Source organism: Mercenaria mercenaria, chromosome 17, assembly GCF_021730395.1.
Source record: "Mercenaria mercenaria strain notata chromosome 17, MADL_Memer_1, whole genome shotgun sequence".
Taxonomy (NCBI): domain Eukaryota; kingdom Metazoa; phylum Mollusca; class Bivalvia; order Venerida; family Veneridae; genus Mercenaria; species Mercenaria mercenaria.
In genome coordinates this window covers 4925372-4941526 of record NC_069377.1, presented here as the reverse complement: position 1 = coordinate 4941526, position 16155 = coordinate 4925372, and the positions used below count along the sequence as shown (strand labels likewise).

At 33.7% G+C, this 16155-nt stretch overlaps 1 protein-coding gene across 2 annotated transcripts; it reads right to left on the bottom strand.

Moving 5' to 3' along the window:
- Positions 1 to 269: 269 nt before the first annotated feature.
- LOC123544442 (SAP30-binding protein-like) lies at positions 270 to 14908 on the bottom strand. 2 transcript variants are annotated; one of them, XM_053528861.1, is made up of 11 exons: positions 14848 to 14908; positions 12119 to 12215; positions 10816 to 10990; positions 9486 to 9598; positions 7996 to 8035; positions 7299 to 7387; positions 6674 to 6765; positions 6145 to 6257; positions 2514 to 2572; positions 2249 to 2306; positions 270 to 1498 (listed from the first exon to the last, which is right to left on the bottom strand). In XM_053528861.1, exons 2-11 carry the CDS (start codon positions 12203 to 12205, stop codon positions 1341 to 1343), a joined length of 984 nt encoding a protein of 327 aa, XP_053384836.1. In that variant the 5' UTR covers positions 12206 to 12215; positions 14848 to 14908; the 3' UTR covers positions 270 to 1340. The 2 variants fall into 2 exon arrangements, with proteins under 2 accessions (XP_053384836.1, XP_053384835.1); XM_053528860.1 differs by lacking the exon at positions 14848 to 14908 and adding an exon at positions 14766 to 14833.
- Between the last annotated feature and the right edge of the window lie 1247 nt (positions 14909 to 16155).

The window sequence follows — 16155 nt, the reverse complement described above, 5'->3', positions numbered from 1 at the left end:
TCCATAATCAATAAAGTAATATCAAATGTAAAATTTAATGTACATACTGATGGCAATATTTGAATGGAAGTTTTCCTGTTTATGATAAAACTAGAAATGGACAATGAAAATGGTAGCCGTCATCTTGCGTGGAAAGTTTAAAACTGATTACCAAGTTATAAATAACATTCACTTGTTAAAACTACTTGCCATTTAAAATGTGCAAGCGAAGTTTTTTTGAAATGGAATAGTAAATTTGCGTAGTTGAAACATGGAAAGCAAGACATGTATAGTTTTTCAGTATTTAATGCAGATATGCTGACATAATGCTGCTACATAATGTTGGTTATTACAGATTTTGAAACTTGAGAAAATACAATTCATTCTTCATTTTAAGGTCAGAACTTTTACTTGTTTGAAATAAACGAGAACTTTACCACCAACATTTTGTGTCGCATTTTTAATTATTATTTGTTGAATACAAGCTCAGTTACTATAATGTAAAACAAAATAATAACTTCTAAATGTATTGCGGCATATGTGTGCTGTTAAGTGTGCAAGATTGTGGAATGCCATTTTCCACAAGAAGTGTATGAGTAAGAGCAAATTTTCACCTAACCAATTTGAACTTACCCGGTAAATGATTATATGTAGTCTTTCAGTGTATAGTGTTGACCTTTCGTATTGTCTTTAACAACTTGGTAAAATAATACAGCTGACTGCTAAACTGGAATGAACTTTCTTTACACACTTTATAATTACTTACATTTATTCACATATATCATGAATAGACGGACATAACATGAAAATATTCACATCATGCAACACGAGTATATTCACATGATATGAATTCATTCACATATCGTGAAAATACTCTGACACTAATCCCACATATACAATTTCCAACATGTTTTTTTTAAGTGCTTTAATACTTTGCACACTGTGATCTATTACAATTCTTCAGCTGTTCCCCACCTATAAATTTTATTTTTACAGTAAAAATAAGGAAAACATTCATGTTAATACATGAAAATACAAACATTGAGAATATGACAACAAATTCCACATTTACAATTTTCAACATGCTCTTTTAAATACAAAATGTACTTGTATATTTCTCTCGCTGCGATCTATTACCACTTTTTAGCTGTTCTCAACAGTCGAATTTTATTTTCACAGTAAAATATCACATTCTGCCACCGTTTCAATGTTAACTCTCACTTGTATCATCTACTAGTAGCCTGTCTTGTTGTGTCACCACTACTGGCACGGTATGATATTTAAATTTTAAAAGAAATTCTCAGAATTTCCTTTTTTCTGCCAATTAAAATTAATCGACTCGCAGAGACAATCGCAAGTTTTCATTTACTAGGTTTTTTCGCTATACTTCCTGTTGCCAGGATTACAGTAGATTTGGTCCCTGTTGCCATAGAAGTCAAGTTCACATTAATTTTTTCTGCTATTCTTCCAGCAGCTGACTGACTCGGCTCATCCCACTTAGATTTCCGCTTTTTCTCATCTGTAATATCCAAATATAATACTTGTAACACGTAAGAGGGATTAATTTTTGAATTTTTTTAGTTCCTACAATGTACAAATAAAAATTTAAAAAATCTTCCCTTTGTTAATTTAAAGGTTGAAATCAATCCAAACAATAAAACATGTGAAACGGAGTTCTGCAACCTGTGCAATGCATGTCACATCACCACAGTTTACAAGTGTGAAAAGTGTCGATCCATTTCTGTTAGAGGCATTTGTGACACAAGCTTACAAAATTTACAAGTGTCGATCCATTTCTGTTAGAGGCATTTGTGACACAAGCTTACAAAATTTACAAGTGTCGATCCATTTCTGTTAGAGGCATTTGTGACACAAGCTTACAAAATTTACAAGTGTCGATCCATTTCTGTTAGAGGCATTTGTGACACAAGCTTACAAAATTTACAAGTGTCGATCCATTTCTGTTAGAGGCATTTGTGACACAAGCTTACAAAAACTTTACAAAAACAATCTTTGGTCAAATAGAGGCATAACTGTAAATATGCCAAAAAAGCCAACAAACCAGTACTCGGCACATCACAATCTGGCTGTCGTAAATGGTAAGTCCGTGAAGTTTCAATCTATTCTCAAAAGTAATCACCAAGATTCTAGCTTACAAAAGCTTAACCTAATTGGGACATGGATGCAAACAAACAGGTGATTGCAATAGCTCTATCTATTCTTTGAACAGTCATGCAAAAAAGCATTAACTATTCCATAAGTTTCTTACCAGGGATAACTATTTCTGTTTTTGAACTTGACTTTTTTGTTGCTGTTACAAACTCGACCTTAAACAGATAAAAAGAAATATTTTCATAAAACAAACTCGGTAATAGCAAAATCTCAAATATATGGTACATTTTTTCAGGTTCCAAAATGGCAAAAGTAAATGTAAACTGATAGATGATAAACATTTTCTTTGATTTGCTGCTGCGGTCAGTCGATTTGCTGAAAATACATTAAGCTGTCGAAATAAAAGCAATTAAAACTCTTACCTTTGTCCTTTCTTTTCTTTCCTTATCCCTTTTTTCTTTATCTAATTTTTGAGCTTTATCTGAAATAGCAAGTAATACATTTTGATATAATGGGAGATAATGTGCTTTCTAGTCTTGCCTTGTTTAAGGTAATATGCGCCACCTAACGAAAGTCAACAGATCGTTATGAAATTTTGCCGAGTCAAAATTGACGATATTTCCGATTGACTGGTATTTGTTTTCATTTTTCTGTTATTCTCCATTTTGCTGTTGTAAATCTTCAATCATGGCCACTAACGTCATTTTTTCAACAGAGCCCAAAATGACGTACTTGACTGGTTTTTCGAGTATCGTTTTTATATACAACTAAAAAACGGCAAACATTCTTTATTTTCAAGTTTATATTAAAATTATCTCTCCAGTGATATATAATTTGTCATGTTTATTTCAACATCACATCAGAGGCAAGCGATTTATGAACGCAAAATATGTAAAACTGATGTTGAGTTTCACCCGAAATTTCGCGTAAAAACGCCTATATCTTAAAAACTGTGAGATAGTTTTTTGATTAAATTTCAACAGAAGTAAAAAATTTCAATTGCTATCGATTCCCTAAAAGCAAAATGGGGGTCACCGATTTAGATTTCGCTCTATTTACCGTTGCGCTTCCCCTACCCCCAGTAAAAATAACGACCTTTTCATATTTATTTCGTAAATTTGCATTAATTCAAATTCAGTTTCTTCTTCTGTTGGTGGATATAAAGAAATAATATCAGTTTCTGCTGTTGGATATAATGAAATGATATCACAATAATGATTAAATGAAGACGTTTTTATTTGTTTATTAAATTTTTTAAACAGATGAATGTTTTCTAGAAAATGTTCTATACGTGACAAACAGACATGCTTTATTACAGACAATTTTGACTAAGTGCCTGTGCACTCTATACAGTATTTCGAAGAGTGCGCAGTTAATGATTCCATCTTTACGTAGAAACAGTTTACAGAAATTTAGATTACGCATACAGTACTCTAATGAGGAGAGAAAGGGATTTGTCCCATAAGTTTATTTAGGGTGTTAAGAATCACATGTACCCCAAGACGTTCACACTGCAAAGTTTCGCTCGTGGTACTTTTGATAAATGTTGAGTACTTTAACAAAATACTTGTTTTGTTTATATATCCCGGTAAACAAATGTTACAAACAACACCGAGGATAGTTTCCGCCTGATATCAGAAGACGCAGGTTCGTACATGTGCTATATATCCCGACAAAAATTATAACGTCTACTGGAAATTAAGCAGTAAATTGAATAAAATGCTCACAAAACGTGAGCACGGCTTTATATATTACCCTATTTTATAATTTAATTTTATACTACAGTCATGTTTTACAAAGTTTCCATTTTATTTTCTGGCCACATTTGCTTAATTAAACTATCTACCGTGCGCATGCTTTCAATGCCTTTAAAATGAGACATTTAAAATTGTGGTATTTGTATGGTTTGAACCTACGTCTCCTGATACCAGAGTCTGACGCAAACTTTCATCGGTGTAGTCAATCTAGATGACGATCTTAACATTTGAGCCAAGCCATGAGAAAATCAACCAAGTGCGTTTGCGACAAGCATGGACCCAGACCAGCCTGCGCATCCACGCATTCTGGTCATGGTTCATGCTGTTCGCTAACAGTTTCTCTAATTGCAATAGGCTTTGAAAGCGAACAGCATGGATCCTGACCAGACTGCGCGGATGCGCATGCTGGTCGCAAAGCCACTATATTGGTTTTCTCATGGCGCGGCTCATTTATGTTTTGACGTTTAAGTGACAGATATTGAACAGTCACTGTAGTAGCATGAATGACAAAGAAACTAAAATATAAACAAAGAATGTGTAAGAACAAAGAATCAGTCTTTATATTTCCAAACTGCACTTTTAGCCCCGATAATCTATTGTTTTAATAGAACCTATGTAAGAACTGCACTCATTTATCGAAATAACTGCATTTTTATTAAGACCGCACCGTCTTCTGCGTTTTCTTATAAACCATTTCATCTTGTTTACCTCACACGAACCGGCCAACTAAACATCCGGCGGGGAAGTTCGAACTTTTACCTGTTTCCTCTCCAGATAACGGTTTGTGCACACAAGTCACGTGCAGTATTATTTTCTAGAACGGTTCCTTTTGTCCCTATCATGCATTCGACCGAATACCAAAGAAAAAAAAAATACACTGACATGGAAATATTCAGTACTGGCATGAAGCGTACCTACATGAACATAAATTTAAAACGAAGTCTTAGATGAACACCAAAATATCCGGTAATAGAATCTCTTTAAGACTGACTACAAACATTAAGCTTAGAACTTTAACATTTGATGTGCTTCACTTTTCTGCTAAGGTTTTAGCGTTTTGACAAATATTTTTAATTTTATCAAATTTAAACAAAGTTTGCTTAAGAATTGAAGCTGCAACTACAAATAAAAAATCAGCGTATTCTAGGTGAATACAACTTTCGGCTAAAATGCACTGTACCGATACGTATATCCTGTTTCAATAAAAAGGACTCTTTGTGTTTCTGTGTCATGTATAGGAGAGCAATTTCCTGAAATCATTCATTTATTTCAATAATTTCATTTAATCTTATCTTCGTTTTATCATTACTGGAATTTAATAACATTATATCCACCAACAGAAACAGAAACGGAATTAAAATTAATGAAAATTTACGAAATAAGTATAAAAACGTTGTTATTTTTTACTGGGGGTAGGGGAAGCGCCACGGTAAATAGAGCGAAATCTAAAACGGTGACCCCCATTTTTCTTTTACGGAATCGATAGCGATTGAAATTTTGCACGCTTGCTCAAATTTATTCAAAAAACTATCTGGCAGTTTCTGAAATATAGGCGTCTTCACGCAAAATTTTGGGTGAAGCTCGACGTCAGTTATGCGTGTTTTGCGTTCATAAATCGTTTGCCTCTGATGTGACGTTGAAATAAACATGACAAATTATATATCATTGGAGAGATAATTTTAATATAAACTTGAAAATAAAGAATTTTTGCCGTATTTTAGTTGTATATAAAAACGATAATCGAAAAACTAGTCAAGTACGTCATTTTGCGCTCTGCTGAAAAAATGACGTTAGTGGTCATGTTTGAAGATTTACAGCAGCAAAATGGAGAATAACAGAAAAATGAAAAAAATACCAGTCAATCGGAAATATCGTCAATTTTGACTCGGCAAAATTTCATAACGGCCCGTTGACTTTCGTTTGGTGGCGCATATTACCTTAATGCCATCCGATTTTATGAAAGCTTAAAAGAAGTCTAAAATGTCCTTGAATAGCACACAGAAACAGATTTCTTATCCCAAACTCAAGTTATTTTAACTGAAGCAGCTGGCATCAAACTCACAACCCCTGGTTTTATAGCCCAGTATGTTACCAATGAGTCCAATTTACCCGGGCTACACTAAAACTATCTCTAATAGCGTTACTTTAACTGCTCTAATAGGATGAACACTTCAACATTATCTCAGTTACGTAACTGTGGCTAGGTTACCCAACCAGTAATATTCGATCCTGTATTAAGTCCGAGTTATTCTCTACAAATTTCTGTCAACTTCCCCACATCAAGATTTTAACATACCTAATGCATCATAGAATGATTCCTTTCCCCATATACTAGGGTCATACAGTTCTGGTGGGTAGTTTGTGCCCTTCTCGTCTATACCACAAAATTCTATCAGCTTTTCATATATACTGAAATAAAAACAACATGATAAATCAAGCTCTTTTTTACACAACATACTAGTATTCAAGTATAGTGACAAAATTATTTTTATCTTAAAAGTTATATATCTGCATACTAGAATGGCTGCATTGCCAGTACTTACGCAAAGTGAGCACCAGCCTCAGAATGCTGCCATTGGTCAATTTAACCTTTACCCTGCTAAATTTCTAAAATGGACTGGTCCATCATTCAGTCTGGGCAATTCCACTTGATATTCAAAGGTGTTTTCACTGAAAATTAACTGATTGAATAGGTCTGTAAGGCAAATACACTTGCCGCCAGCAGGCTAAATGTTGAAAAATTTGTTAAAAATAATCAGATACTGGAGTTTTGAGACTGTTCTCCTGCACAGCAAAAAGACACTAAAATTTATTTCAAAACCAACCTGGGATTTCTAAAGTCCACCCTGTTTTGTATATTTCTGTTGAGATCCAATCCCTCCTTCAGCTTTCTTTCATGTAAACTTGCTATTTTTTCCTGATTTTAAAAAAGTGAAAAAGTTATAATTATGCATTAAACATTCAGACAGTCACTGCAGAAACATTTATATTTGTGGAAACTTAATTTCTTGCCTGCAGTGTAACTTTTATCTGTAAGTAACATTCAGGAAAATTTAGTTTTCTGGAACATTTTGTAACATTTATTTAAACAGTCATCAGTTGCTAAGCAGCCAGTCAAGGGAGCAACACAATCTGACTGTTTGATACAGGTGCCCGCTGAGGCAGTGTCAACTGTATTAGGCAAATCTAAGACATCTGATTTCCCGTAGTCAATACTAGATACTTAATAAAGTTACCTGGACATCATGAAACATATAATTCACTGTAACAATTATAACGTTAACCTACCTTTTAACAGCCTAAACGCTTTGGAAAATTTAGTTTTCACTCACCTTTACACATTTTGTGTCATTTGCAACAATGTCATACTTGTCAAAAAAAAACCTGGGCAAAAGAGTAAATTGTAACATTCAGTAATCTGTAACATTTTGAAACATTCAATAACTATACCTGTAACATTTTGGAACATTTAGCGACAGGTTCTGGTGGAAGTTCAATCTCATCAAATGATTTGTTGAGCATAGATCTGGATAAGGAGGCTAAAATAAAATCAAAGTTCATGTTGATAAACAGCATTAGATAAATAGCATATTACTGTAAAATCATTTAATTTTACGGGCAAGAAATTTCGTGGTTTCCTCTAAAATGAATATTTCATGGGGACAAGGATTTGTGGATTAAAAATTCCAAAGATGAATGGGAAACCTGCCTATTCTACGGAATTTATTGGATTGTCAAAACCATGAAATCCGCGAAAACAAGTCTGTCATGAATATCAATAATTTCGATGTACAAGGCAAATAAAAAATTTGTAGTTTTAAAATCAAACTTATTTCTTCAAAAGAGCCAAAACAGACAAAAAATTATGGTGCCAAATTTGATTCGAATTTTATGTTAAACTTTCTGTTACTGTAGGGAATAGCTTTGAACACAAGTTTATGCCTTCAGCATTAAAGTCAGTTTTTATCAATATAAAATGCAAATAAATGCACAAAGTTATATGATATTTGCCGGCATCTGAATATGAGTAAAGTCCCTGTAACATATTTAATTAATTTAAACAAACAACCTAGAGGAAACATTTCTGAGGACATTCACTTTTTTAACCTACTTACATTTGTGATGCTAAATATGAAAGGAAACTTACACGCTTGTTCAACATTCAATGATGTTTTCATTATCTTTCCCTGAAATATAGAGCAGAGAAATATTATACATGTACATGTACTACCAGACAGTAAAGATAACTGAAGTACCTGTGCTCATACAGATACTGACACACTGGATCAAATTTTCCTGCCTACCTACAGAGGAAAGACAAGGCTGTCCGGGTTGGAGATCACCTGGCCTCATATTCATCAAGGTTTGAAGTCCAAAATTTAGACTTAAGACTTAAAATCTATAAAAATCCTAATCATAACTTTTGCGAAAAATATTAATTCAGAGTGTTTTGTTATAGGGTTTGCTAAATTTGACACACATTTCTTCAATTTCCAAAAAATGAATTTTAAACAAGAGGGCCATAGTGGCCTTTAGTCACTCACCTGACCTTGACAATTTTATCTTGAAGATATGTATGACACACTGAATCATGAATGGTAATATCTGTGTTTATCATACAAAAACATAAAACAGGTCAAGGGCCCCCATTTGAACAAAACAGAGAAAAGAACTTACAATGACGCAACAGACCAAATTTAATGAGGACTGATCAAGCGGTTCATGAGAAGAAGTTGTTTAAAGGCTTTCCTATTTATAACTGCTCCTATTCAAATGAAATTGAGAGAGGACCTAACAAATGATGAAGATCCAGCTAGCAGTTCAAGAGAAGAAGCTGTTTAAAGGTTTTTCTATTTTTAGCTCTAGTGGCCCTTCAGGGGTCAAGTGCCCCCATTTGAATAAATCTGAGAGGGTACCTTGCCAGGATGCTACTGACCAAGTTTGGTGTAATTCTGAGCAGTTTAAGAGAAGAAGATGTTTAAGTAAAAATGTTGACAAATGACACCAGACAACAGATGCCAGACCATGTGCCCATACTATAAGCTCACCCTGAACCAATGGTTCAGGTGAGCTAAAAAGTCGACCTAAACAAAACGGTTAATGCCTAAAAATCAGACAAGCCAACAAGAGTTGTCAGTGGACAGCGCGCTCTACTATTCTCAGTGCTTGATAGTATAATATAAGCAATGAGTAAAACTTTAACATTACAATAAGCATATTCTAAGTCAAAAAGGGACCATAATTCAGTCAAAATGCTTGATAGAGTTGCCTCCTCCTTTTTACAGACTGGGGTCATGATGGTAAACAAGTATGCAAAATATGAAAGCAATATCTCAATGGACTTTGAAAATATTTGGGGCGGTATGCCAACTTTAACATTTATTCTAAGTCGAAAAGGGGCCATAATTCAGTCATAATGCTTGACAGAGTTGCCTCCTGCTTTTTACAGACTGGGGTCATGATGGTCAACAAGTATGCAAAATATGAAAGCAATATCTCAATGGATTTTGAAAATATTTGGGGTGGTACGCAAACTTTAACATTTGTGTGATGCTCATGCTAACGCTCACGCTCACGCCGACGTCGGGGCGAGTAGGATACTTCCCCTATTCTTCGAATAGTCGAGCTAAAAATCACCTCAACTACGCCCCTTCCACGATCAACAGAGGTCTCTGGGCTTGGCTCCTCCTCACTCTCACTTGATTCTTCCTCCTCTAATTCATCAGCACCATATGACACCAATCGTGTAGCTGTAGTTAATTACAAGGTATAATGAAGATTACTGAAAACATGACAATATATTCAAATGTTTTGATTGCTACATGTACATGATGAATCTACAAGAGTTGTTGGAGGATAGCGACAACGGACTACTCAAAAGCCTTGTGATTAACCCTTACCCTGCTAAATTTCTAAAATGAACTTGTCTATCTTTCAATTTGGACAGTGACATTACCTGTTAAAAGGGGTGTGCACCAAAAAGATACTGACTGAATGGCGAACAGTGCAGATCATGATCAGACTGCACAGATGTGCAGTCTGATCATGATCTACACTGGTCGCAAAGGCAGAGTCAATCGTGTTTAGCAGGATAAGGGTTAATAGAAGGTATTAAAATCTTAATGTCCATTTTATGCTGACAAAGTATACCAAGTTTCACTGATATTGGAAGGAAACTTGAGGAACTGAGGACAAATTGTTGTAATATAGCTGTAATATTTTGAAGTCCGACAAAGGGCCAAAAGTTCATACATTCATACATATGAGCCGTGCCATGAGAAAACCAACATAGTGGCTTTGCGACCAGCATGGATCCAGACCAGCCTGCGCATTGGCGCAGTCTGGTCCGGATCCATGCTGTTCGCTTTCAAAGCCTACTGCAAGTAGAGAAACTGTTAGCGAACAGCATGGATCAGGACCAGACTGCGCGGATGTGCAGGCTGGTCTGGATCCAAGCTGGTCGCAAACACACTATGTTGGTTTTCTCATGGTGTGGCTCAATTTTTATAACATGTCCAATTTATGTTGAATATATACATGAAGTTTAATATATCGTTATATTTCTAAAAGATTTCTGACATGTATTTTAAAGATGTAAAGTCGGACAAGTAACCTTTTCAATGTAACTTTACACTGGTTTTAACATTTTGAGACAGAAAAATAAAATTCAAAGGTACGACATAAAACAAAGACTTTTATTCGGATTGGTTTATCAAACTGACTAATATTAAAGAACATGTACATCCCTATGTGAACACACACTGCAGACAATATTTTCGATATTGTCCATTTTACACGATATAATATTTCCAACTCAGCACAAGAAAATGATTCACACTAATCACAGCTTCTTTATCTCTGTCAATACAGTTCCAAGGTGACAAGTTATCTTTTTCCTTATAATTTTGACTACTAAAATATCTGCAAAGATAAAAGATTTAATGTAATAAGTGTAGAAGGAAATTACGTTTTCGTTTCTTCGCCTTTTTTGTGTCTGTTGATTCCATGTCTGACCTTGAATTTTCATCTTCTACAACCAATGATGATGGAGGTCTAGAAGTTGGTGCAGGATGTGGAACTGGGGTTGGTGTTGGAGTATCATGTTCATCATCCGATATTGAATCTATTGCAGATTTGATTTTCTAAAAGTCAAAAATATGTTAGAATAATATCAGAATTTTTGGACCGATATAATGTTTTTGACAAAGTTGTATCAAAACTTTGCCAACTAATATCAAAGGCAAAATACCTTAGTAATCATTACAGCCTTTTGCTATAAAACGTCCAAACTAAACTTTCCATGTGTATTTTAACATATTGAGTGGTCAGTTACAATGGAACTAGTTCAACATTAAAATAATATATGTACTCAAAATATTAGTTATCATAATGTCTGACAGATCAGTAGTGACATTTTGGTGTTTTTAACTGATTGGGATCAGAGAAACTATATATTTTCTTGCTGACAATTAACTGATCACAAGGATACAACAAATTTATCAGTTCATTAAAGGAAATAGTTAAATTCATAACAGCTTTCCTATACCAGAGATCTGCACATTATAAATTACTGTGAAATCATTAAATTTCGTGGGCATGAAATTTCGTGGTTTTGGTCGAAACGGCAATTTCGTGGGGATATGAATTCGTGGATTTCAACTTTCAACATAAAATGAATGGGAATTTTACTTGTTCGTTTGGATTAAATTTCGTGGATTGACTCAACCACGAAATCCACGAAAATTAGTCCTCCACGAATATTAATGATTTCACAGTATTACGGACAGAGAGAATTATACAAACAAGTCATCACCACAATATACCAGACCAATTATGGCAAAGTGCCCAGTAGTACAGACAAGCAATGCATATTCCAGAACAAATTCATCATGTAAAGTTGGTTTGAAATTAGTCCAACTTGTGTTATAATTATCACTTTCATTTCATTTCAGTCTGACATTACATCCAACTCAGTCACATCCAAAAACAAGAGTAATCATTAGTGATTCACATCTAAACATAAATTGTAAGCTCTAAAGTATAAGAAATAAAAAAATATCTTAATTTGCTGTAGGTAATATATTTATCTTAAGAAAAGAAAAAATCTTCAGTCTCTCTTTTGAGACAAGCATACACAATGTATGAAAATAAAATACAGATCTCTATGAAAACATACTTTATTTTCAAATGTTGTTTGTAAATGTCAGTTCTTTATAAAAATACAAATAATACTGCACTACTGCACTTACAATTCCTGAGAAGTTGCTTACCTTTCCTTCATCATCTGAGTCAGACTCTTCAGCATAGGCGGCAAGTGAAGCCATAGCCGCAGTACTGTCATTCCGTTCCATACTCATCTTTCCACACCTAACAATTAAAACATGAAACCCATTGAAACAAATACAATATTCCCCATTTCGACATAACAGAATAAATCCTGTCCTCCAGTATTTCCGTAAAAGGGACGGGGGCTGGCTAGATTAACCGATATAGCGGCAGTGTACAATATTAGCGAAAAATTTTGCCAGAAGATAAGCATTTATGATAATTCTTACTGTCTCACATTGAAAAAACTATTTTACGACCTCGACAATAAAATCTTTGTACAAATAATTTGTTTACCTTGAAAAAAGCAAATAATTCACACCATCGCTATCCAGCTAAGGAAGAAAAGATAAGATTTCAAAAATAAAGTAAGCTTTGGGGATATTTTTGCTGCATCTTAATAACAACAAAGTTTTGCGATAATCTGCAATACTTTTTATACCATGTCTTTGTTTAAACCTTGGAGAAAGGATAATACTAAATACTACCGCTATTTAACATAATGGCCGATACCCACCTCACCGTAAAAACGGAAACGGGTATTTATTGGTGGCTAATACTGGAAAACAGGATTTATCCAATAATGTCAAAAAAGTCAATACAATTTAGCTAGTGGCTAGGGTTCCGGTTACCGGACCTCTAGCCACCGTACAGGACAGGCTAGAGGTCCGGTAATCAATATGAATACTGAGAATTGTATTATAAAGAGCAGACTATATTTTATCTTTAAAAACGAGAGAAGATTTCAAAAGTTTGTTCTTGTATTTTTCTCGTTGTTTTAAATACATGATAAGTCAGAGGAGTCAGAAGTACTTATAATTCTTTAATCACGGTGAAAAATACGATCGCAAATTCGACAGATAATTAAATCAATTTGTACGCTTCGGAAGCTTTTATTGCTTTCCTTGTTTTTCTCGGGGCTGATGAATAAAAATAATAATCTTAATTTTTTCTTCAGTATTTAAGACATGGATTTTGCACTGAACTGTTTCGTTTTACTGCTTGAGTAAATAAATAACGGTGACTACCAGAAATCGCTGTTAAAATATCATATTCAATATGCATTGAACCCGAGTGAGAGCTAATTATACATAAAATATTTACAAAAATAAAAGTAATAAAGGCAACTTTATGACAACTAATCATAACTTTTACCAGCAATTACCTTACTGGCAATTACCTTATACACTGGTATATTACAGTTCATAATAGTACATGTATATTGATTACCGGACCTCAAGACTCCGGGTCTTACCTTTATCTATTTACTCAAGCAGTAAAACGAATTCAACAATTCATGAGCAAAATCCATGTCTTAAATACTAAAGAAAAAAATATGTTTATTATTTTAGGCAGTGGCTATGATTACGGTACCGTAATCCTAGCCTCCGATTCTAGGATTACGGAAGTTCCGTATTTGTAGACAACCCTTTGAGAATAGGCTAGGATTACGGAAGTATTTAAGAGGCATTAAATATATGTTAAGACATGCATAAATGATGTTGTAAACTTATTTATTTCACTTAAAATAGCGAAAACGTATACAGGTGTTGATTTCGCCCGAATCTATATGCGCGGCAATCTAAAGTGACAGGCAAAATCAAATCTGTCATAAAATTTAAAGTATAGAATATTTTTTAAAATCTTTTGAGCTATTATTAAGAATCTGCCAATTTTCAACAAAAAATATATATATATATTTAGTATAGTTTTGGAAAGAAAAACTGGTGTTGATATCGCCTGTTTCTTTAAGATTATACTAACCCAAAATGGCTGATCGATAACACGAAATAATAGGGTAGGCATGAAAAAACACTATTTAAGTGAAATAAGTATGTTTACAATAACATTTAATGCATGTCCTAACATACATTTGATGCCTCTTAAATACTTCCGTAATCCTAGCCTATCCTCAAAGGGTTGTCTACGAATACGGAACTTCCATAATCCTAGAATCGGAGGCTAGGATTACTGTACAATAATCGTAGCCATTGCCATTATTTTAATTCATCAGTCCCGTGTAAAAAACAACAACAAAAAACCAGTAAAGGCTTCCGATTACGGTGAACAAACTGCTATTAATTATCTGTTGAATTTGCGGTGATTAAAGAATTGTAAGTACTTCTGTTTCCTGTGACTTACCATGTATATATTTAAAACGAGAAAAATATGAAAACAAAATTTTGAAATCATCACCCGTTTCTAAAGATAAAATATAGTTACCTAGCTCTTTGTAATACAATTCTCAGTATTCATATTGATTACCAGACCTCTAGCCTGCCCTGTACGGGTTGTCTAGAGGTCTGGTTACCGGACCCCTAGCCACTTCCTACAATTTATACTAAATAACTAAATTCAGTGAAATTTAATACGGCAAAAATTATCATAAATATTTCGGTCATATAATATACAAACTTCAGTCTGGAAAATACTATTGATAGGCCTATTTAAAAGTAAACAAACATATATATTCAATTTTCTTTTGTTAAGTATAAAAGTGTTGATTCTATCCGAATTTGTTAAAAGTCCGAATATAATGCAACATTTCAACTTCGAATATCTAATAAACTATGCCGCTATGTAAACTATTACATTGATAGAAAGTTAGGCGCAATGTTTATACATATATCTCCCAACTTTTTCATTTAATGAAACAAGAGTATCAAAATATAACCAGATTTGTAGAAATCCGTTGCTTTCCTGTGATCATGAAACGACCTCGAAGAAATTTAACTAACGGAAAGGAATCAAAATACCAGAAAGTAGAAAGCTGTTGCACAGTTTATCAAATTATTGGATGAATCAGTCTGTACCCAGTCCGCTTAATTCAAGAAACTTGTTAGCACTAGACTTTGAGATCAGTTCATTCAAATTTGGAACGGTGATGTTCAAACTTAAAGCAAATGTTTAAACTATCGTATATGTAAGTCAGAAATTGTATTTGAAGAATATTTTATCATACTGCCTTGGCAACTTTCTTCAGCTTTGTTAAAATTTAGATGTATGAATCATAAGATGCCAATTGAGAAAAGTCGATTCTTTAATATAGATAGAAACTAACGAGTATATTATTTTTGTGATGCAAACCAAATGGGAATGTATTTCACTGTCTCTTTTATTGTGTACACACATTTTGTAAACAGTAGACGTAAATTTATTAAACACTTTTAAAAAATCTTGCATTGTTTTGTAAATAAATAATTACAACCTGCAAATAGTTTTGATAATGTTCTATCATTAGTTTTCTTCTTTAGAAATTTGTTAATGATGCATAAATGTGTTTATCAGTGGTTAAGTTGTGGCTGTTTAGAGGCTAGTCATTCTCCCAGGAATTTTGAACCTTTGCTAATTGCCTTGGTCCGTATCTGGAATGTGGAGAAAATATTATGATACAATGTAATTTTGTCATTTCCTTTTACTTTGTAGAATTTTCTGTGTTTCCGGTTGTTAAATGTTCACATTTTATATTATTTTGTATTTTATGTCACATGTTCTTATGAACCATGACAGTATCAAATAAATCTTGAAATCTTTTATAGAATCTCGTTTCTATGAGTCTTTTAGATGTGTTAATAATTTAAATATGGCTTTGATATTTGTCTTTGTTTTTTAGCCTCTTCATCTGTATTTTGTAGCTTATCCAATATCATTTTTTTTTGTGATTAGCATGGACTGCTAGACATTTGCCCCCGTTGAAATGGTAGAAAGGGCATTTACTTCCACTGCTTATTTTTAGAATGGACATTTGCTGTATCTTGCACTAGGCTCCAACAAACATCACTAACAGTCTTTTAGAGAAGTCTACCATATGGGTTACCGGTGGCTCTTATAAACACATAGACTAACGTTGAGCTGCCAATGAAATATTGTAATTTGTTGAAATTGATTTTGTGATTAAGAATTTTGGACATCATACGTTCGGTTTCTAGGAAATTATGACCGAATGCTGTCTTTTTAAAATTAATATGTATTTGCTTTTGAG